This window comes from Hippocampus guttulatus, chromosome 20, assembly GCF_054856545.1.
Source record: "Hippocampus guttulatus isolate MCC_2025c chromosome 20, RoL_Hgut_1.0, whole genome shotgun sequence".
NCBI lineage: Eukaryota > Metazoa > Chordata > Actinopteri > Syngnathiformes > Syngnathidae > Hippocampus > Hippocampus guttulatus.
The window spans coordinates 2,687,666-2,711,596 of NC_141280.1; the positions used below are offsets into that span (position 1 = coordinate 2,687,666).

The 23,931-nt window shown below is 44.8% G+C and overlaps 3 protein-coding genes across 4 annotated transcripts; 2 read left to right on the forward strand and 1 right to left on the reverse strand.

Annotated features, from left to right (window-relative positions):
* The first annotated feature begins 812 nt into the window (after window positions 1–812).
* Window positions 813–4,203, forward strand: LOC147187501 (toll-like receptor 5). Its single transcript, XM_086101108.1, has 2 exons — window positions 813–1,080; window positions 1,213–4,203. Exons 1-2 carry the CDS (start codon window positions 931–933, stop codon window positions 3,115–3,117), a joined length of 2,055 nt encoding a protein of 684 aa, XP_085957234.1. The 5' UTR covers window positions 813–930; the 3' UTR covers window positions 3,118–4,203.
* On the reverse strand, window positions 1,942–12,925 carry kif3ca (kinesin family member 3Ca). 2 transcript variants are annotated; one of them, XR_015097730.1, is made up of 9 exons: window positions 10,723–12,925; window positions 7,113–7,214; window positions 6,920–7,042; window positions 6,609–6,727; window positions 6,349–6,465; window positions 6,141–6,249; window positions 5,728–5,873; window positions 5,128–5,365; window positions 1,942–2,049 (listed from the first exon to the last, which is right to left on the reverse strand). XR_015097730.1 is itself a non-coding variant. In XM_086101106.1 (8 exons), the coding sequence occupies exons 1-8, from the start codon at window positions 12,130–12,132 to the stop codon at window positions 5,278–5,280; spliced, it is 2,214 nt and encodes a 737-aa protein (XP_085957232.1). In that variant the 5' UTR covers window positions 12,133–12,925; the 3' UTR covers window positions 4,204–5,277. The 2 variants fall into 2 exon arrangements, 1 of the variants encoding a protein (XP_085957232.1); XM_086101106.1 differs by lacking the exon at window positions 1,942–2,049 and having other exon boundaries at window positions 4,204–5,365.
* A 1,167-nt stretch (window positions 12,926–14,092) lies between these two features.
* On the forward strand, window positions 14,093–22,397 carry rab10 (RAB10, member RAS oncogene family). The gene is made up of 7 exons (XM_086101119.1): window positions 14,093–14,197; window positions 14,649–14,800; window positions 17,572–17,632; window positions 19,249–19,387; window positions 20,071–20,160; window positions 20,867–20,968; window positions 21,169–22,397. Exons 2-7 carry the CDS (start codon window positions 14,674–14,676, stop codon window positions 21,253–21,255), a joined length of 606 nt encoding a protein of 201 aa, XP_085957245.1. The 5' UTR covers window positions 14,093–14,197; window positions 14,649–14,673; the 3' UTR covers window positions 21,256–22,397.
* The last annotated feature ends 1,534 nt before the right edge of the window (window positions 22,398–23,931 follow it).

Consider the following 23,931-nt stretch of genomic DNA (forward strand, 5'->3'; position numbering starts at 1 on the left):
AAAATTGAGAGTAAAGGCGGCCTTCGGGGAGGACTGTAAGTTGCAAGTGCCCTTTTGACTAGCTTCCATTGTCCAATTGTGAAATTCACCAGCAACGTGCAAAGCAAATGGCACACAAACACGTGCAGACACTTTGCAAAGATTTAGGAAGATTGAAATCCTGCGTGATGGCTCTGCCAGTGAGCGTTGTTATTGTATTTACTGGAGCTATTTTTTTTTAATCCTAAATACACACGCATTGTTTGTTTTATTTTATTTTTTTTACTGACAGAGGTCCACTATAAGTTGTAATACTGATTTAAAAAATACCATCCATAATATCGGCAAATGTTAAGTGGATAGGGTCAAACAAGGCAAACCATGAAAATGCAGAATCTTTTTTTGTAACCCTCCACGATACCGCTCAGGCTCACAAGAGTCAGGGGTTGTTCTGGAGCCTGTCACCAACCAATTGCAGGGTGCTATCGACAAACAAGTTCAACCATTCACACTCACATTCACACTGAAGGGCAATTCCGGAACTTCAGTGAACCTAGCCTGCGTGGGAGGAACCCCCAGAAAACCTCCCCAAACACAGGAAGGCCGAAGCCCAAATTCAAACCCCTCAACCAATATTTATTTGCATTTGTGGACACTTTATACGGCCTTTCACTTTCAACCGAATTTAGAATAGGAACAAATGATTCAGAGGGCCAAGAGTGTTTAGAATATTAATTGGAACATCGGTAATGTAAATAAGTGACAACAACTTGGGACTGAACAAAAATGAATTTCCCAAAATAATTGCCATTTGGGACACCAAGCATTTTCCGGAACAACCCAGAAAAAGGACAGCAAGAATTGATCTTTCCCTCGTGTTGCAAACCCGGGCTCCGTAAATAAAAGGGAACATCCAGTTGTGAGTCATGTTTACGTTGGTGGGCAAATCCAATGTCCATCACAAGCGAGATAAAAGCACAGCGATCAGACTCTGATGTTCACTTTGCGGATACACAGCGACTTAGACAGGAGCTTCACCTCAGAATCAACATGATGAGGATATTTGCCTTCGCAGTGGTCGTCAATGTTGTCCTCCAAACGGTAGGAAAATCTAATTCCAACGTAGCTGCAGCGGTCTGGAAAATAGATGGCTGTACGTTTGAATGAATGCGTATGGAATAAAAATCGATTGGCCATTGCCATGGCTTGACTCAATCCATTTGAAACCGACAGGTGCCAGGCTGCCTCTCGTCCTGCTCCATAAAAGGCTCGGTAGCCAATTGCGCCTTGAAGAAGCTGCGCTGGATCCCCTCTCTCCCTCTCAACATCACCCACTTGTATTTGGAGATGAACCACATCGGTGAGATTAACGCCACCTCGTTGTCCGGCCTGGAGATGTTGCAAGAGCTGGACTTGGGTCTTCAGTATTCCACGCTAGTTATCCGAAACCATGCGTTCAGCAGGCAAAGACACCTCAGGAAGTTGGTGCTGGGTTTCAATACGATGCTTCAACTCGAGCCGCGGGCCTTTTCGGGATTGTCCACTTTGCAGAGTCTCCACCTGGATTACTGTTCCCTGAATGATTCCATCCTGAAGGAAAACTATCTGGAGCCGCTTTCGGCGTTGGAGGCACTTGACTTATTTGGCAACCGGATCAAGAGACTCCAGCCTTCAATGTTCTTTTCCAATATGACTCATCTGAGACGTTTGAATCTGAAACTGAATCGCGTCAACAAAATATGCGAGGCCGATCTGGCCGCCTTCCGGGGAAAGCAATTAGAATCCGTGAATTTAGACTCCAACGACCTTCAGGCGATGTTTGATGAAAGCTTTGATCCGCATGCTTGCGGGAACCCTTTCAAAGGAATATCTTTTGGGACACTTGACTTATCCCATAATGGCCTCAGTATCGGCAACTTCAAGCTATTTTTCAAAGCTATCGAGGGTACTCGGATCGCTCACCTCAAGCTGTCAGGACACATCGGTCCAGGGTTTTCATTCAGCAATCTCCTGGATGTGGACGGAAGCACTTTTGAGGGCCTCGGGAGCAGCTCCGTCAGCATGTTGGATCTGTCGGAAAACAGGATATTTGCGTTACAAGATGGAGTATTCGAGCCGTTGTCAGAAATTCAAGTGATCGACCTCTCTAAAAACCGACTCAATCAAATACACAAAAATGCTTTTGAAGGTCTGGAACATTTAAAAAAGCTCGACCTGTTGAATAATTTGCTCGGGGACATCCGCGCTCATAGCTTTGCTCATCTAAAGAACTTAAAAGTGCTGGACCTCTCTTGCAATCACATCGGTGTTTTGGGCTATCAAGCATTCCGTGGACTTTTTCATCTGGAAGTATTAAATCTCACCGGAAACTCTCTCAAAGAGTTTGGCTTCCCCAGCGCACTGCCGAGTTTAAGTTCTCTCAGTTTGAACGACAACAAATTGACCTTTGCAGCAGTGGACACCATCACAGCGGTTGCCCCCAACGTCACATATTTGGACTTTCGGAACAACAGGGTAGAAAACCTGCAGGGTGCGTACATTTTTTTGACCAAGCTGAAAAAACTCCAGCATCTTTTCTTCGGAGGGAACCCCATCAAGTGGTGCGCAGTCAATACACAAGTTTCCGAAAAGAAGCAGAGCAACGTGAAGGTGTTCGATCTCCACAGCAGTAACTTGCAGTCACTTTGGTCTCAAGGCAAATGTCTCCATCTGTTCGAGGGTCTTCATCATTTGCTCAGTTTGATCTTGAGCTCCAACAACTTGCGCTCTCTTCCGAAAGGCATCTTCAAAAGTCTCCCCTCACTCCTTGACTTGGACCTCTCATCCAACGCTTTGACTTATCTCCGGCCAGATGCGTTTCCCAAAAGCCTTAAATTCCTCAACCTGGCCAACAACTTCATAGCATCCCCCGACCCGGCCCTCTTCCGCTCGCTCAGCGCCCTCAACTTAAATCTGAACCGGTTCCACTGCGATTCAAACCTGACTAACTTCTTGATGTGGATGAAGAAAACGAACGTAACCTTTGCGAGTCCCGTCGAGGACTTCAGGTGTGAATTTCCTCTTGCTTTCTATCAAGCTTCTCTGTGGGATTACTTGACTCAGCTTCTTGGCACAGGAAGCACTTCGAATGATTTATAACCGAGCATACATTGACGATAATTGATGAAAAATAAATGCATATAATAAAGCTTTCTTTCATTCAATTTAATTATATTATTTATACGATGATTATCGGCTGTCCGTTTCCATGGGAATTTAGCTTCAAATTGTATTGATAGTGCAAGTACAACCCCCCCCCCCCCCTTGATTGAACCTGCATCTGAAAGATGATGGAAAGCTTTGGGGGAGCTGCAGGCATGTATTTCTTTTCTACACCAGAGTGCAGCATAGAGCCAATACTGTATTCACAAGACCCTGGGACTCTTCCGACCTTGGACCAGCCGGTCTCAGTGCCCCTGTGACACTACATCAAGCACCATATATTGTTTTCATAGAGATTTATATGCATGTCGAAATATTTCGTTACAAAATGGAATGAATAATAAATGCAATTTGAATAATTGTGAAAAGTACAGCATATAAGCCACAGTTTTTATTTTGAGTAAGAACATCGCCTGAGTTTGTCTGAAATCTAGTGCAGCGCTCATTGCAGAATCACATTGGCAAGCGGTTCCAAAATACACTCCTGCAGTCCTCCTAAAGCTGCATACCGGTGATGAAATATTTAATTGCAAGGCAGGGGGTGAGGAAGAGGCCTTTTCTTTGCCTGTAAATCAATCTGCTGATAAGACTCACATCGCATGAGGGAAATTCGATTCCCTTCTGCGTCTGTGGATTGTGGATGTGTGTATGTTAAAGAACAAAATAGAAGGAAATGCAAAGAAATATCCATCCATCCATCCATTTTCAATGGCACCTATCCTGAATGGAGTTTTGCTGGAGCCGATCACAGTTAACTTCAGACAAAAGGCGGACGGCACCCTGAAATGGTTGCCAGTCAGTCACAGGGCACATCTCGAGATGAACAGCCATTCACAACCACATTTACACTGTCACCGTGTCCACAGTGCCTGCTCACAAATCAGTAACTTTACAAATGAATAGATTATTGAAAAATATATGTTATTTCATACATTGAATCTATTTGTAAGGAATCGTTTCAGGCTATCGCTCCATTAGATTATAGCAGGGTTAAAAAAAAAAACATTAAATGTGACAACACAATGCTTGTGTCAGTGTTTTTATTTTATTTTTTTACCCAGACAGATGAGCTCAGCATTACTGCCGTTTGCTATTTTACAACCATGAAAGATATGAGACCACTCCCCCTACTCCTCTATCCATTCCGCAACTGGCAGGTTACCATGGAGACTGGCTCCGTATTCCACCCCCTCCAACAGTCGTTCCTCACTTCCTGATTGTCTTTGGCTCACTGCTTCCATCCCCCCCCCCCCCCCCCCAACCCCCTTTTTCCATCGGCATGTCACTTTCTACCTCCCCCACAGTCCCCACAGCACTCTCACGGTCATACAATATTTGACGAGGCCGACACAGAACAGTGACTTCACCGACACATGTCTGATAAGGTTTATCCAGAGACAATGAACAAAGACATACTTATTGACACATATTTTTTTTTCTAAATCACATTCGCCCTGCCTTTACCGTAAAGTCAGCGCCATCATCTAAATAGTTTACTCTTAATGTTGCATGAAATAGAACAAATGAACAGCGGACATGAAAAACGCATCACTAATGTACAGTTGACGATGAATGAAACTCGACTCTAAATAGTTTTACTTACCGTAATATTCACTCTGACATTTAAAATCCAATCTCCTTCGTTTAACTAATGCAATATGAATGTGCAAAATCCTCTTGCATCGCACATCGCGTTGACACATAAGCGACTTTTTCAATTGACCTATGACACAACATGTGAATATTTTCCCACTGTGAGAGAAAAAAAAGACACATGGACGTGACTTCTTTACGGGAATGCATCAGGACATTTCATTTGACCCCTTAAAGAAATATGTACACTGATATCATATACAGGATAGAAGCCACTTTGGTGTCACACAAGCATACGCACACCCGCACCGGCATTTACGACTCTTTGCTCTCTCCTGTTGAACTAAATTTTACCTTGTTTCCTTTGATGAGCTCTTTGAGGTCCTTCAGACACCTGCAACTATTTTTTGTCTTGCTCAAGAGGTGTTGTTGTTTGTCCCAGCACTGTATTTTGCAGCAAAATGAATTACAATTAAAAACCCGCGTTGCTAAAGCTTCGGCGTTTCACTGCGCCGACGCTGGCGTGGCAGTGGTGCAAGTCGAAAGGGAAACATTGGAAGAGGAAGAAGTGAGAGACTTTTGGCTTTGATACCTGGAAAAGAAAAAAAAAGGAATGTTTTTTTTTTTAAACAGCATGTCAAATAAATGACTGAAAATCTGAATCGCAGGTTAAGTAGACTATACATGAACAATGAGATTACAGGCTGCTGAGAGAGTGATGGGGGTGGCTAATCCTGAATAATTCCATTTAGATGCATTACGTAAATCCGTTGACACTCGCCAGGGAAGGGCTGAGGAGTAAAAATGGAGATTTCCATTAAGGGCTAATGCATTACAGGAGCTTAAGTGCATATTATTCATTCACATACCGATGGCAGAGATTGCCAGTTCTTTTGAGCGATTTCTGTGAAGTGACACCTTAAAGCAGAGGTAATATTTGACTGTTTGACTGACCAGGATCGAGATTTGTGAACGCCTCTGTCGTTGGTCGGAGAGTTGTCCACAGAGGAGCTTTGGTTCAGCTCTGCATCCTTGAAGCGACCCAATGAGGCGGTGTTTGGAGGGTTCATGTCCAGCTCCAGAAACATGATGTTCTCAGCCTTAACGTGCACACACACACACACACACACACACACACACACACACACACACACACACACACACACACACACACTTGGTGCAATCTAAACTTAACTGCACACTAAAACGATCAAATGAAGTAATTATTTTGCTTATTAAGTGATCGATGCAGGTCGAATTAAAATTTGAGACCATATTTTTAATTGTCTGTGCTTTCGCGGTGATTTATTTACAGCGGAGGGAATATCTATATTTATGTTGTTTCGGGTGGTGTATCGTATACTTACCCTGAATCTGTTATTAGCGCCCATCGTTATGGCAACCCTGGCATATTGGCTGATTGGTCTTTTGTAGCCTACTGCAGATGTTGGCCTTTTCTTCATCTGCAGGGGTTTGCTGAACAGGAGAGGAAGCAGGGACAGAAATCACTGAGGATCGGCTCGTAGTGCACATTTCATGCAGTGTCAATCAATCCAGTGCCAAACACTGACTGACCTCTCAGCGGGAACCAGAGGCTGGAACTTCCATTGATCCTCTTCGGGGTCAAAAGTCATTCTGCTCATGATCTTATTCTTCTCCTCTGGAGGGATGAAGTTCTCGATGATTAAATACCTACACGAGAAAGTGTTTCCAGATTCAGGTCCCGGTTTTGACGCATTGGAACGACACTAGTGGAGTTATGTCAGAATGGCAGGCATATCATTGAAATATATTCCTCATGGAATTCCAACGATCAAGGCGAGCTATTTCCTCACTTGAATTTGAGCTCTCGAGTGAGCTCGTTCTGGGTTTGCTCCAGTTCCTGACGACTCCTCACGTGCTCGTCATTGACATCCTGGATCTCCGCTTTGATGCACTGGAGCTTGGCGTACAACTAGGAGGAGAGACGCAGAAATGAAATCACTCAACGACCATGTATGGGAGGTTAACTGAAGATTTTAAACTGTCCATAGGTCTGAATCTAGGTGTGAACTTCTCTGCAAGTGTTCTGAGTTGGTCGAGGGAGCCTTCACCGCAATTTCTGCGCCACTGGGTGCTCGCCGTTTCCAATGTTTGAAACGTGTACCTTCTTGAGTTTCTTGGTTTTGGCCTCGACCTCCTGCTGCAGAGAAGTAAAAGTCTCCCTCAGCTCCAGCGTCTCATCGTCCTGGACCATCATCTGCTGCTGCATCTCCCTCTCGTTGCGCGACTGGAAGCATTCGTGGAAATACAACTGTGACAATCTGCAGCCATCCAGCCTACTCTGCAAAGACACAGACCTGCTCCGCAATTTCCTGCCTTTTCACTTCCAGCATCTTCTGCTGCTCATTGGTGTGATCTATGATGTTCTTCCCGCCGACCAGCAGCTTGCTCTCCATTGCCTGGAAGAGAGAAACAAGAGCCCGCAGTCATTAACTTCATACAAAGCACAACGGATGCAGTTTCAACAACATGAGCTATGGCCCGAAGATGGCATAATTTGATCTTTTTTTTGGATGAGCTCACTATGTGTCACAACAATGTGCAAGCTCCTAAAAATTTGGTTAAATAGACCTACACTCCGCTCACATGATGTTTGTTGGAGCTGATGGAGCCCAATGCAGCACTGACGAGGCAGATGGAAGCGAGCAACTCAAACGGCCCCACGTTGACACTAAGCCGCAACCAAGCTGAGCTGTGCTCCAGCATGATGAATTCACGATCAACTGGGCGCATCAATAAAAACCTCATTAATCTTGCCTCATGGCTGATATGTGGACCGTAAAGTCAGTCCTTAGTAATGGAGCAAATTATGTCCCAACTCTCTCTGTGTCATTTTGAAAGATTTTTTTTTTTTTTAAATACACCCGCTCCTATAGCGTAAGAAACATTGAGGAATTTTTTTTGAAAAGAGCCACTAAAGATGGGGAGGCCACATTCTTGAAGGGAAACAATCAAGTGTGTGTTTAAATTGTAAGCAGCCTATACATTCTGTGAACTTGCACACGCCACACTGTGCTGCCATTCACGTAATTACATGTGAAAACAGAAAACACAAAAAGACTTGTGCAACGGGTACAGTGGAGTCCTTCAGAGAGAAAGCGTCAAGGGCTTTTACAGAAAGCCTCTTTGTTGTCAGGGGCCGCCTTTTGTCTTCTGTGTTTGTATGTGCGCGTGCTTGTTTCCATCTCTGTGAGGACAAACAATATTTAAAAACCAACAGGGGGGTACACATGCACCGGAGAGGACCTGACAATTTAAGAGGTCAGTTTGAGGGGTGCAGACTTTTAAAAGTTGCGGTTGAAGAGGCGCTCTGGAATGTATTAAAATGCTGCTTTGCTATTATATCATGTTATAGCTATAAAAAAAAAAAGATGTGCGTGTGGATGTGTGTGCTGCTGTCCTCTGCGTTCAATCATGTTCATTGTGCTCCATTAATGGGCTGATTCATGTTCCGGGAGGGGGGGGGGGGGGGGTTCCTCTCTCTCATGAGTACTGTAAATGTCTGCATTTTTAAATGACTAGCATGGGATTTTCTGTAATAGGCACAGTCCATCAGATACAATGTAAGCTAACATTATTCAAATTTGCCCAATAGTATATTCATATTAAGTCGCCTATTAAGTCCATCTGAAGCACTGCAAACGTGCCGCAGTGCTAATGATGTCCTCTTGCATTCTTTTTCTCCCTGGACTGGATCAATTTTCCTGATGGGAAAGTGAAGAAGAGTGAAGAGAGTTTCATCTTGAGCAGCTGGATCCTTTGAATGGGCGCCCAATCCCCGTGAAGCCGAGGCCTGCGGGGAACGACTGAGCTATAAATACAACGTGACGACAACAGGTATCGCGTGTGCAAACAGAAAGACCGAAAGACGATGGAGACAAAGAGCAAGGTTTGATGTTGAAAGGTAAGGACAGGAAACAGGAGAAAATCACAAAGGTCAAGCAATCTACGCGACATCAGTCGAGGTGCACTTAAGGAGACACATCAGGACTAAAATCTCATCAACATTCGCCCACTGCCTCATGTCAATGGCGCAATTTAGCTCTACAGCACTCCCAAACTCATTACATTGTACGCATACAGACACGCACTCCATCAATATTTCAGCGAGGTCTTCGACGTTGAAAGACACACAGCGGGGACAGGATGTTTGAGTTCATCAACTTACACACACACACACACCCACGCACACACACACGCGCACACACACACACACAAGCACCAACTCACAGGCCTTTTCCTTCACTGATGAAACAGGAAGGTGGAAAATAAAAAAAAGCATAGCAGGAAACAGTCAATCTACCCCTAAAAGAATGCCCATATTGTGTACACGTGGACCCAAGTCGAGGTCCGGTACAGAGAAAGGTTGTGTGTGTTTGTGATGCTGAAAATATATCCTGTTTTGTCATAGGGCCAACCCTCGCACAACATGACGTAAGGTGGTGTTAGTCACAATAGAAAGGATGTCTGCCAAAGTCCACCGTGTGCTCTACACCTCTTGGCTGATCAACAAATGTACGCGGCCGGTGCCCCGCAGCCATCACGACAAAGGAACAAGAAACCCAAGAATGACAAAGACAAAGGACGATGATCTGATTTTGACCTAGAAAAGTGACTCCAAGAATAGTCCTGAGGCTATTTCAGAGGACGCTTCGCGTTCTCACAATTGACAGCCACCATCCATCCGCACATCTTCTACCATACGGATCTACTTCGGTGACACAAAGAAATGAAATATATCCCAGTTGAAGAAACCGGAACCGATCACGAGTCAGTCACGCAGTGTGCAGAAAGCGAGTCACCTACTTTAACGACATCGTCAGTATTGTCTCCATAGCTGTTTCTAGACCCCCCAAAAAGTCTGTTTGCCTGCTGTACGATTCTGTGCAGACGGCTTTGACACGTTGACGTGTTGCATCTGAACTGAAACGGCGTTAACAAGAAACGAGAGGTTGGGAACCAGATATGAACCGGTGAGGTTGTGAATACATGCGCCGGATGCACACAGTCGGAGCCCCGCATGTTGCCGCTCGGCCCATTTGACGGCATCCCGCAGAAACATCAAATGAGCCAACGCAGCCTCACAAGGATGCTCCTGGCCTATTTTGCTCATCAATGTGTCGTGCTGCTGCTTTGAGAGAGATGGGGACTTCATTTGATCTATAATTGGTTATTTATTGATTAATCTAAATGACTTCGCAATTGCAACTGGAATGCCACGTTGAAAAAAAAAAATGTTGGAAGCCATTTAGGGCAGGATGGGTCGCACAACTTGACTGCAATCAGCCGGAGCGCTGTTGACTAAAACTTCCAAGTTTGGGGAAGCTTGGATCAGCATGCAAAGCCTTGATCGAGCATGTTTCAAGGGACGCTGATGCAAGGACAGGAAATACTTGACCTCAATCATCTTCTCCCTCGAGGCGAGGGAGAATTTTGCTGATTCCCGTGGCTGACACCACTCAGCAGCCACCCCAGTCAGCATCGAACACGAGAACTTGCACCGTCCAGCGAGATTACAGGAGATTTGAGACACTTCAGCAGTATCGGGCGCGCAGTGCTTTTGAAGAAGGGAAGGAATAATAGAGGCCTGACACAGAAATGTATACGACATCACTCCTTGGGGGAGTGGTGCGGGTGTGGAAATTAGGAGCTCTTTTCGCATGATCCCCGATAACAATTGAATTCATGAGTATATGAAACATCATAATACGATCTGTCGACTATTGGTACTTCTACTCAATCTGTCAACATGAATGACTTGTTGACAGCAAATGACTGGAAAATATGTGCATGAATCAGAGCAATAATAAACAAAGCTATGGAGCACGTTCCGATTCCTGGTTGGCAGGTGGCTGACATTTAAATGTCGTGTGTATGACCACACAGTTCCTGTCGGGAGATCCTCACCTTGTACTTGGCAGTCAGTTGCTCGGTGGCTTCCTGCTCCTTCCGAAGATCCCCCATCATCCTCTCTTTCTCGCCAAGAAGTCTCTGCTTCTCATCAGCCAAGAGTGATCGATCCCCTCTGATGGCCTCCTTCTCCCTCTCCAGACGCTGCTCTTCTCGCTTCACGTAGTCCTCAGCGTCCTTCTCCACCTCCTCCTCTTCCTCACACTCGGCGTCTTCATCCCCATCTGGATCTGAGGCCTGGTCATCCGACCGCTCCTTCTTCTGCTTGTTCCTCCACTTCCTGTGGTTGAGCTGGGCCCTGAGCCGAGCAATCTCCCTCTGAAACTCTCGGAGGAGAGCGTCTTTGGGGTCCTCGTTGACTCGAGGCTGGTTCTGGATGTTCTTGGCTCGGTTGGCGTAGCGAAGAGTGGTGAGGGTTTCGTCGTAGTGTTGGGGGGCAGGACCTAAAGTGGCGACCATGACGGTTTTGGCATTACCGCCCAATGAGTCCTGCAAAAGGCGGGTCAGCTTTGAGTCCCGGTACGGCACGTGGCCGCTGCGCCCGTCGGCGAGTGCGGATATCACGTTCCCGAGCGCGGAGAGAGAAAGGTTTATCTTCGCCGCTTCCTTCAGGCGTTCCCCCTGGACGCCTGTCTTGGCCTGCCGCTCGCTGCCGGCCAGATCCACCAGGTTAAGTCGTCCGACCCGGATGTGCTTCCTCCCGTCTGGACCGGGTTGGCCACACTCCACGGTGATCAGGAATAAGGCGTGGGACCTGGAGGAATACTCGTTCATGTGGGTGGCCGCAACCGCCCTGGCTTGGTTTCCCACGTTCATCACCTCCTCGATCTCCTTGATACTCTTGCAGACGCAAGAGGTGAGGTCCGGGACGTAGACTCCAGTTTCCGGACTCTCTCTAAGCTCCAGTCCCCGGGCGCTGGCGTGGCTGGGATCCAGAAGATCTCGGATCTCCTCACGATAGATTTCGAGGTAGGACGCCCGTACCAGGTATTGTTTATCGGACTGCGAGCGTGAGATGTGCGTAAAGATGTGGTCAAAGGCGTTGGGTATCACACCCCGTTTCTCCGTGTCCAACCACATCCCCTGCATGGTGTATGTCTTCCCTGTTCCGGTCTGTCCATAAGCAAATATGGTACCGTTGAAACCGGCTAGCACAGAATCAATCAGAGGCCGAACACTCTCGTCGTACAGATCTCGTTGTTTGGAATTGCCGTCGTAAACTGCGTCAAATGTAAACGTTTTTTGCGGTTCGCTGTGTGACGCTCGAGGATTCCTGAGGATCACCTGTCCCAGTCGGAGGTCCATCTGCACGATCTCCCCGGAAGGACCGTTGGACTCCTCCTTTCGGTTCAGAGGTCGACATCGAACAACCACTTTAACTGACTCACTGCTCTTATTCTTTGACATGGCTGGCTTCTAGGTAGCACACAATGACAATAAATTTAAATACAAACCGGGGGGGGGGGGGGGGGGGCTTTCTGACTACTAGTTTTGAGTCACCATTGGTTTTCTTGTCGTTAATAAAACATTCAGCATGACTTCATGATCATTTCTTCAATGAAAATAAATTAACATAGCCTTGGATTTAACAGTGCAAATGAGAACATGCCATCCTAATGTCTCAATTGGCCCGACTGTCTGTGAAATTAGCATAAATGGTATCAGCTCTCACGAGGTGGCTCGACGCTCCATTCCCGCTACGTGTCCATACATGTAGCCAGAAAAATCCCCCAGCGTCCAAGACAAAAAGGCGGATATTTCTCTCATATCTTCTTTTTGCACGCCCAGTGGATCCACATCCTTCTGCCCTCCGTTCAATGATGCTGCGTTCGGCGCACGGGTGCGCGCCTCCGAGAGACAGATCCTCCTACCGACAACACACGCACTTATGCGCACGCACGCACACACGCACGCATAGACACACGCACAGGCCTACACGTGCACACGAGAAAGCACGCACGCACACAGTCACTCGAGCTCCACGCCCCACATCACTGCGGAGTAGAGCAAAGCATTAGGGGTAATGAAGTCAATCACACAGCAGCTTGGTCAAGATTTTCTCCGAACTAATCAACACAGTGACACGATGCGTGTATTTGGTCGTCTATTAAATCGTACACGAAGCACGACATTCGCTTAAACAAAATTACAGAATCGATTACACATGGTTTTATGAACAGTGAACGTAATTTTAATCATTCAAGGTATAGTAACTTAGTACAGTATGTGTATATAGTGTGCAATATTGTCATGCCATTCTGTGTCGTGTACAGACGCAAATACCGAATTTTGAAAAAGGCTTTTGAATTATTTGACTAAAAAAAGCCCATCATATTTTGAAGCGTTGCAGTTAATGACAATTGAGTAAAAAAAAGTCAAATCAACCCGAAATTAGGTTATAACAACTGTTTCCTTTAAATTTTCTTTTCTAAATTCGTCACAGAATGAGGATGTGCAAAATTAATAATTACTACCATTACTTAACTACGTTGCGGTTAACAACCCAGCCCAACAGTGACCTCTAGTGGGAGAATAGTAGAACAGACTCACCTACAGTTACTCAATGTCATGAAAGGAGGTTAAAAACCCACGTAGATTATGCAGAGAGGAGGAAATAATGAAAATAATGAATGCGTTCATGTCTTTATAACATTACCTTAAAGCTCTATCTCACCTTTAAAAAAAATCAATGTTTGCATATTTGGTCGGGTACATGATCTCGCAGGTCAGTTTATCCATCACCCTTGTTGTCTTGCCACAGCAGTATACATTGGGCTCTTGGATGACTGTAGTCTCTTAACTTGTCATGTCTGTACTTGGCGGTGGATGACATGGTCTGCATTCTTGGAGGAGTGTCTGAAGTGAAAGAGGGGAAAAGTTACACGAAGCCAATTCGTGGTGATCTTTTGTTTTTCCTCATAAATATAGCGATGCTTTCAATATTAGTGCGTATAAAGTTAAAGCGGGTGAATGACTTTTGATTCCAAGAGATGGGGGCGCGGGGAAACGCCGCCACGTAAAAGCAGAAGTACTTAATTATGACATCACTTTGCCTGACTCACAGCTGGGAGAGTCAGCGCATCAATTTCCAACTTGCCGTGAAAAGTCAATCACACACTGAGCGCAGCGGAAACTAGCAGCCATTTTGGATCGCCTGACATGTTTTACTCAGTGAAGTTAAAGAGGGGCTGAGCCTAAATGTCCAAGCATCTGGCCCAGTGCCGTTTGCCCTTTCTGTCACTCGACGACACGCCTCTTCGAGTATGTTTGCAAAAACGGCCAATAATATTTGGGCGTATTCTTGAATGACGGCCGTGTCGGCAAATCGAATTTATTTTACAGAAGTGGGCGAGCAATTGTGCGTCTGTCATGTAGGGTGTCGCCGTGCTGACTCCTATTGCAGAGACGGCGGCGGTCGTCTTACTTTAAGTTCCTAATCTCTCCGGGAAAAAAAGATCACCAACTTTGCAAAGTCAGTGAATTTGCCACACGTTCACCTTCGATTTCTATTTGGAGGTTTATCGGTTGAGCTTGTGGCCGGGCACTGGAATGACGGGGTGTGCCGAGAATTTGAATTAGCTCGCCGTTAGTATGAAGAAAGAGTGAGTCGGGGTAGAGAGGAGCCATTTTGTCCGACTGTGTGGGAGAAAAGAAAGTGGAAAAGAGGAATCACGTCGGACGACCTCGCGTTGTCGCTACCTTTTCTCGCGCTTTCAAGGGGAACTAGTCGGGCTTTTTGCAAGATCACTTCTCTGACGCGTTTTATTTTGTGGTGGTATTTAGCCAAGTAGCTTGCCAAAGCTAATCAACAAATCCCAGGTTGTAAACTGTCAAAATCGGGACAGTTGGCCAGGTTGGCGCAGGAGCTGGCTGCAGACTTCACATAGGCGTGTTAGGAGATTGCTCTTTTTTGTGTGTATCAGAGCGGGTACATACTCAGAGTTTTCAATGGCTAAGAAGACGTACGACTTGCTATTCAAGCTGCTTCTCATCGGAGATTCAGGCGTGGGGAAGACCTGTGTGCTGTTCCGCTTCTCTGACGACGCCTTCAACACAACCTTTATCTCCACCATAGGTAAGCAAGTGGAACAAATGCAGGATTTTGTGTGCTTTTGCTGAAGCCTGGCAATTTGGGAGGCGACGCCGTGGCTGTGTCCATTTAATTCACCACCGCGCTGTTAGCATGTTCCGGGCTGCCCGGGCCTGCCCTGGGAAGCTGGGAGACAAGTTGTGCAATTTTGCCAACTATTCAACGCAAGTAACCTCTGCTCGAGCTGACGGAGACGTTTTGAACGCACCACGAAACTTGTTTTGAATAAAACCTGACTGTTGTGCAACGTATAACTAGTGAAGCTGTCATTTGTGACATCGTGAGCTAGCTAAGCTAGTGGGGGCAACGGGGCCGTGCTACTTTCTCTTTTTTACGTTCATGTAACCGTTAGCAGCCTTATTCGGATAACCGATAATTGTGAGAACACACACACTTCCCAAAAATGCATACTGTTTCCATAGAGCTGTCGGTATATTATATAAGCAGCAGTGACATGTCGGAGCCAATGCTTTATTTGTTGTCTGCACTGTATTAATTCTTTAACGTTACTAGCATCACAAATGGACGGCCTCGGAATCCATTAAAACAGATGACATATATACAGCGCATATGGTACTCAAATATATCATCTATATTCCTCGCGATGTGTCTGTGTTGAGTTTAGCCTCTGCTTAAAGGAAAGCCATGACCCCTTTTATTTGTTATCTACAAATGTTATTACACTGTTGATGCAACATCGTCTTTCGATCTTGAGCCTTGTTCATTGGGAAAGTGCTCAGTGTATGCATTTACAAATGTATTAATACTATGTCAGGAATTTCAAACGGATATAGTGCAAGTATTCACTGTCTACCTCAGCGATACAGAGTACTGGTAGCAGTTTTACTGTTGATACGTAGGTTTCAAATTAACACACTGACAGGTAATGATGATCAAAAACCAAAACAAATGACTCATTTGGCGAATCAGCCACTGCAAAGGAAGAAGTGACAAGTCATCAGCGGGTAGCATTCAGTCACGTGACTGTGCTGGACAATATTAAGATATCCTTTATTTGTCCCGCAATGGGGAAATTACAATATATATATATATATATATATATATATACAGTATATCTCCATGTATGTGTATAGAACCTTGCATCTTTTACATAAATCCACACCACTGGAGTGTAATGGCATTTTGCTTTTTACACGATATGTGATGGCTGACTCACGTGAACTAATAAGAGGGTTCATATTTCCATTCTGTAGAATGGTACATGATTGCCTGATTATGCTAAGGCCCTAGTGATGCATTAACACAAACTCGTGATGCATAGACACTAACGTTTGTGTTTAAAAAAAAAAAAGGTGACTGTTGACATCTGCAATTATGGTACATATAGTAAGATATGCATATGTGTATGGGTCACTTGAATAGTACTTAAAACCTATACTTGGAGAAGAGGAGGAACTGGAGTGTCGTGTTTGATGGCATGACCCTCGCACGCTGTGACACCAAGATACAGCGGCGCCTCTCAAAATACTCTAAATGGAAACCCCCCCTTCTCTTTCCTAACTCATCCTCCTAATTTCCCGGACTCTCAATAGCTGTTGGGTTTGTTTAGTAGAGGTTATGTTGTGTTTTCCCCATTGGAAATCATGGAAATTGAGCTAATCTGTCCCATGGTCAAACAGTCACAACAATTAAACATTGTATTGACTGTACAGACAACACAAAGAAGAGGTATAATCCAATTTAAAAGTAAGGGGCATGTCTGTGCATAAAGATAAAGCAGCAGACTCTGTGGCGTACACCCCCCCTTTTTTTTTTAAATCATTGATGTTGACCTGATCAGTATAGTGGATTAATACAAACATTGATTTTGCATGACATTGTGAGTCAATAGAAATGAATTTCTTCATCTCTTAAACTGAAAATTACTTGACAGAATTCAGATAATTGTGGTAGAATATGCAGTTTTAAAAAATCCCAGGTTCTGGTGAAAATGTCACAAAATCTTGACACAAACATTTATCTCGTTTATCCAGTGATGGAATTAACACATGTCCTGTGGACTAGACATACTTTTCTGACACCTTGCCATTGCATATCATTAGCAACACAACCTTGGTTTGTTTGTTTTAACTCTGTGTCAGCACGACATCATTTCTGAGTGTGTCCCTTTCCGAAACAAACTAAAACAGTTGTCGAGAACCGTCAATCCCTTTGCACTCCTCTCCCGTTCCAATATGTTTTGGGAACAATATGGATGCACTTTCTGTCTCCCCTCGAAAATATTTTGCCTTTTCCTCTACCCCAAATTTTTTAAAGGCAAGTATTCCCCTTCCGCCCTCTCTGGGGTGTGCATAATACTCAATGAGTCACTCTCTGGCATCCGCTTCCTTCATTATGCTGTGGCCCCGCCCCTCGAAGAGCACAGCTGTTTCTTGAACTTGTAAACCGAGCACAATCTTTTTGCTTTAGCTGAAGTGACAGCTCGATTATTTGGACATGAAAACAACACTTGTGGGCCAAAAGTCATCAGTGGGCCCTCCCGTGGCTTCGTGACCCCTCCGGCGGAATAACAATCATCCAAAATTGAATTCCGTGGCTAAATATTGCGGTCATACTAATACGATGATTATGTCCACATGTCAAGGTTTCTTCTTTGCCTTCTCCCGTGGTCAGCTGCCCTTCAATCGTATCCGTTTGTCTCGGTGTGTTCGTACGCCTTGAGAATCCTTTGCGCCTGCAAGTTCTTAGTTTGCGTGTTGCCTGTAATAACAGTGCGCGGATGTTTCTTTTTGCAGGAATAGACTTCAAGATTAAAACTGTGGAACTACAAGGAAAGAAGATCAAACTACAGATCTGGTGAGTCACATATTTGGCAAGGTGTCTTCCATTTTTATGTGCCTATCCTGGTGTATGGATACAGCGTCCAGCGGCAGATCAGACAGCTTGACGAGGCAAAACTCACAATCATGACGTCATCTATTAAATTAGCCGTCACCGTACGGATTTGGTCATCGATGTAGTTGTGATGAGTCGACGAATCTTGGCAGCCCCGCTCGTATCTCAAGGCGCCAGTCTAATTGATACGCCTTGCTCAATGAAAGCATCTCACGCATATTTAGGTTAGGCTGCTTCACGAGACACTTGAGGTCAGGAAGTGAAAAGCAGAACTGTTGAACATTTTTCTGCATTTACTCTGCTTGACCTTTGTCATTCCATTTTAGAACGTTGTTTCAGTTCCCCACATTGCCCCTCTTGTCACATAAAGACACTGATTTGATGTATCATCACATTCATATTTTTTGATCGCCTGCCCTGGGTTGAACAATATGTACGATGCTCCGTGTCTCGATTTTCATGCTACTTAAAATATGAGACTACTATAGCTTTTATCATCTTTTAGATAGTTCAAGTTGCTCGTTAGTAATACCAACATTTGGAACCGTATGATGCTTGCCTTTGCTTTGCTTAGTTTTTATCTACTGAAAGCCTGCTACGTTCTCTGTGCCAGCAGTGATAGATGAATGTTGACAGAGTTTCCATCTCCCAGGGGAGCTAGTGTGTGTGTGTGTGCGCGCGCGCGCGCGAGTTTCAACGTGATTCGCCAGATTAACACAGTGAGGTGAAGGCATTATTGGAATGTGAAGCACCATTTTATAATTGGTTCTTTTTTTTTTTCTCATTCTTGTCAAGAGTGTTCTTGTGGGGCAGATAATTAATATGACTGTTATCCGCCTCTGGTGTCGAGAGTGATCACACAGTACACTAAAACACGATAGGGCGTCTTTGTATCTTTGGAGCGCGTTATGTGGGTATGTAACTCGCATGAACAACAAAGCTCCATTTTGACTTTTTATGAAGTAAGACCTCCAAGACAATAGGCGGTTGAATCTTCCAGAAATATCACGCCGTGTGCCAGTGCTTCCACGTTTTGGATATTGAGCTGCTTTGTCTTTGCGAGGGGAAGGTTTGTACTCGCCACACCTTGTAATTGATTCACTTCACACCCTCATCGAGACTGGTTTTTTTTTCATCCACATATTTTTATGCAACTCTTCATCGCTGATCCTTAAATTAACGTACAGATAATTGTCTTCAACGTCTTCAAACCTGTGCAGGTTCATAGCCTTGATGTCTATGAAAAGTTTCGCCGCACTTATGGTTAATTGGAATTTATAAACCAAATGGTTAAAGACATGAAATGTTTATTATGTTAGCTTTTGCGTTTCTCTCCTACGTCCCCGGCTTACTGAAATGCTTGCCAAGCAAGTCAGGGCTGATACAGACAAAAACCCATTTCCCCCAGAGGAGACGTCTGCTTGCTCGATTGTTTATTTCTTTCTTTTTGCGCCTTTCCACAACTTATTTTGACAGTTTTGCTTTGTGGTCTGCTGTGTCATTTTTCCAATGGAAAAAGGGTGCCTCGGCGCTAATCCTTGTCTGGAAATCTGTTCTTTGTATGTGTGGTTGCGCAGGGACACAGCGGGCCAGGAACGGTTCCACACCATTACCACCTCCTACTACAGAGGAGCCATGGGCATCATGCTGGTCTATGACATCACCAACGCCAAGAGCTTCGAGAACATCAGCAAATGGCTGCGCAACATTGATGAGGTGAGACTCGGCCACACACACACACACACGTGCACAATTGCTGTACAGTCTCACTTTGAGCAGTGCTCCACAAATATTTTCAGACACCGGCCGTAGAGGTGTGCATCTCCTGAATTCCCATGGCTATACTATAACAAATTCATGTCTCCGTTCCAAGACCACATTCCGTATCAATCGATATCGAATAAAATGTGTGTACGGCATATGCCGTACTTTCGTCTTGATGGCGGGCGACTGTGTGTCGTTGGCTTTTTTCGTCGATGTGGAACCTTGTTTTGCATGAGACGGGCTCTGCTTTGCGATGTCGCCACATCACGCCGCGGCAATTCCTACATTTTGAATCACTACAAAAACAGTGGCCGGGACTCGTCACTGGTGAAATATGACGGCAGAACACCCCCAGGCTGCGGGTGTGCACTGTGCAGTGCAGGCTTGCCCGGTTCAGTTAATCCCGCCCCCATTGCACCCATTGGCACGGAAAACCAAAGGAGACGGTGCCGTGTAGTGCCGGGCCAAACAGCGTGCTGTGTTGTTATTTGAGTCAAATGGGAAAGCGGCATTAGAGAAAGGGAGAACATGGTTTATTGTGTGTTGTCACAGCTAGCTAGCCTCTAATATTTAGTTTCCGTATCCAAATAACTGAAATTCAAATAATTTATTATTTTTATTTTATTTTTTTGCAGCATGCAAATGAGGATGTTGAGAGAATGCTACTAGGCAACAAGTGCGACATGGAGGACAAGAGGGTTGTACCAAAAGCCAAGGGAGAGCAGGTAAGATCATGGTTGAATCGCATGTAAAAATCACGGGCTTCAATAAACATACAAAAATAAAAAACACCCAAAAGAATCTTCTGACTTCTAGGTTTTGTTCCCATTTATTGCAGAAGGTACGCGCCAGGTCCACCTGCAGTATTTCAATAACCCAAGGTTATTACAGTTAACGGAAACCAATAAAATAACGAAAACGAAAATTGAATTAGCATTTTTGTTCATAAATTCAACACAAACTGGCTTGACTGAACTGACTGAAGACACAAGTAGACGTGGTCAGAAGCCAAAGCCAACTCATGTACAAATGCGTCGTGTCCGAAAATAATACGGTGACCATGTTAGCGATGATACAATCACTGCATACGACTCTGAACAGCATGTTAGCACAGATGCCAGAACTGAGGTACCACAACAGATTTGTGGTTGCCCTGGCAACGAGACACATTTTGTTTTCGTGGAAACATTGTGCGGCACATCTGCCTAATCATTCCGAAGTTGATAATAAAATGAACCGATAGAAGTAAACTTGAGCCATTATGCACGAATGGTTGTCTTAGCTGGATGTAGCATCGCGATCTTTGCTTTTGGGAATCGGTGCTACCTGATCTCTGCCCCACACTGGAGATTGGCCCGGCCATTTTATTTTTGGACAAGCACGCCTTTGAAGGTCAGCGGTCCTTACTCGCTCTTCTTGTCCTCAACCCAGATTGCGAGGGAGCACGGCATCAGGTTTTTTGAAACCAGCGCCAAGGCCAACATCAACATTGAGAAAGCCTTCCTCACGTTAGCAGAAGACATCCTCAGAAAGGTGCGTATTTTGTCCGCGCTGGGCTACTTTGATTTGAAGACATCGGCTCGCGACATTGCTCTCTTCTCATATCAGTCACAAGAATGTAACCAGGAAGTAGGTTTGATGTGTGGACCAGCGAGTGATAAGCGAATAAATTGGCTGCAATGGACCAAAAGTGGCTTTTGTTGCTCACTCGAGTCACGGACTCTGTCTTCCAGACGCCTGTAAAGGAGCCTAACAGTGAAAATGTGGACATCAGCAGCGGGAGCGGAGTGACGGGCTGGAAGAGCAAGTGCTGCAGTTGAACGACTCATACGACACACGCACGCACACACACGTACACGCACGTGCACGCACGACAATTCTCTCTCTTATATCTTAACTCTTTTACCCTCTAACCCAGGGGTGTCCAAAGTCGGTCCTCAAGGGCTGCTGTCCTGCCTGTTTTCCAGCTCACCCAAGAACAATACACCTGATTCAAATAATCAGGAATGTTCTAATGCTACTTCAGAGCTGGCTGACGACCCGATCATCTGAATCAGGTGTGTTGCAGCCAGGAAAGCTGGAAAACAGGCAGGACAGTGGCCCTCCAGGCCTGGAGCTGGACATGCCTGCTCTAACCCCTCTCATAACTTTTCTTGCACACTTGACACTCTTATCAGAATAAAACAATAAACCACTTCATTCATTCATTCATTCATTCATCTAACCCACCCCCTCCCACCACTTTTTTCCACTCTCCACCTGATGAGTTCCACTGATGTTTGTCGTTTTGTTTTAAAGATTTAAAAAAAAAAAGACAAGCTCATATTTGTAAAATTTCCTTTTGATTGAGCTCAGCCCCTATCAACCCCCCACACCCAAATCCCTTTGTCTCCCCACAGCCACCTTGATGTCCCCTCAACCTCTTTGGACACTCATCTCCCCTGAAGTGTTTTCTCAATTACAATTTGTTACCAAGTGACAGAGGTGTGGCGAGCTCCTTTTGTAATGCGGGGTTTCTTTTGTCCTGTGCCTTATATGGAAGACAGGGGCGGGGCTGTGTCATGGGCGGAGCCACATCCACCCATTGAAATTACTTTACTAAATCGTTTTTTTCAGTTTGCGCTTGCGAGCGGGGTCAAGCTGATGCAGAAGCGTTTGAATTCTCCTTCAGCCAAGAGAACGGCATTATATGTCCTCTTTATCAATGTCTCAATTTTACCGTCATGATTTATTTGACTTTTTTTTTTTTTTTTTTTTTTTTTGGTGGTTTTCTCTTCCCAATTTGGGTTACTCTTTGGTTTTATTTTTTTTTCCCTGCATGCAGATTTCTTTGGGTTGTAAGCGTTTCTGTAACATTATGTAAGGTATGCCACTGGGTAACTTTGGGCGGGAAGTTCACAAGTTCTCTTTGGAAATTCAAACAGTTTTGCAGATCCATTAAAAATAAGCTTGTTTAAGTTAACTTGTTTGTCTTCAATAGCATGTTTTGTGTAGTTTCATGCCTCAAGAAAAGAGATTAATCACACCTTGAAAAATTAGAATGACAGATTCATAATTTAAAGAAACGTTTCAGATAATTTCAACATAGTTCCTTGACACCAAGATTGAGGAAAAGTAATGGTTTCAAGGCCTCGGCGCACAAATGCTATTAAGCTATGGCCTGTCGAATAAAGCACCTCTTCTCATTTCAATTTTGTTCCTAGTCACCAAAATACCACAAGATGGTGTCAAAGCACTACTTTTCTATTAGGCAGGATATTGGCATAATCTTGTAGAATCTTGGTCGTTTCAGTGGTACAAGTTGCAAACAAAGCTTTTTTGTCAAATACGGAACTACATTGGCGCAGGCTACCACAAACACTGCTTGCACACTGACATACTGTACATCAGGGGTGGGCAATTAATTCTCCCTGGGGGCCAAATGAGAAGCAGAAAACATTGTGGAGGGCCGGGCCAAATGAGAAGCAGAAAACATTGTGGAGGGCCGGGCCAAAAGTTGGAAATCTACTCTGGTCATCGATTTCATTCCTACGTTGAAATACGAACATGATATGATATTGCTGACAGAAGCTGATGAGTATATGTTATTGTTAGATAATGAGAGTGCTGTTGTTTTACCCCCCCAAATTAATAAAAATATTCGGTGAAATTAACGCAAAACAATTGCACAACATTAATAAGTCTTTGACAGTAACATGCACACGACCACACTTTCTGATTTTAACATTCCATAAAGCTACCACAATGTCTTTGTATTCCAGCAATAATGTAACACACCATTTTTTTGTCCCAACTGCCAAACAATGCAGAAAAAAATCCAGGCAAGCATGTTTCAGTGTTTTGTTTTTTCTTGTTCAGTGAGATAAATCTAGCCTCTGTTGAGCTTCGACTCCCAAGTGCATCGAAGCAGGTTGAAGAAGGTGCAGATGTGAATTACACATGACAGATTATCATCAGCAAGAGAGGGTCTGTACCTGGAGTTGATCCGGATGTTGTTGCTCCGGACATATTAGCGCCGTGGAGTCCACCAAGCACTCTAGAACGAATTCCCCTCCGAGAATGGTTTAGTGTTCTGGGCGATGCTGTGGACTATCCAAAGCTGGTCCTGGTTGCTCCTTCCCGGGCTGCGTGTAGCTTGGTAAAATAGCCTTGTTGTGTTTAGAGCTTCGCTAGGAAATGTTCGAAAGCTGCGTTCTCCCAGCCTCAGTCAAATGTATGGATTTTTCCCGCTTGCTTCGTCTCGTCAGGCCGACTCACGTTATCCTCCTTCAAGACGGCGACCAGTTCACCACAAACTAAACACACGGGTTTACGCCTGACTTAAGTAAATATTGAACAGTCCGTATTTACTGAAAACTACGGCCTTCAGCGTCTATCTGAGGGGTTTTTTTTTTTGGGGGGGGGGGGGCATGGGCGAACATTTTCGAGTGTCACCATTACCGTGACTTGCTGCTAATCAGGCGATTCGGCCAGAGCACCTGTGCGTAAACGACGCA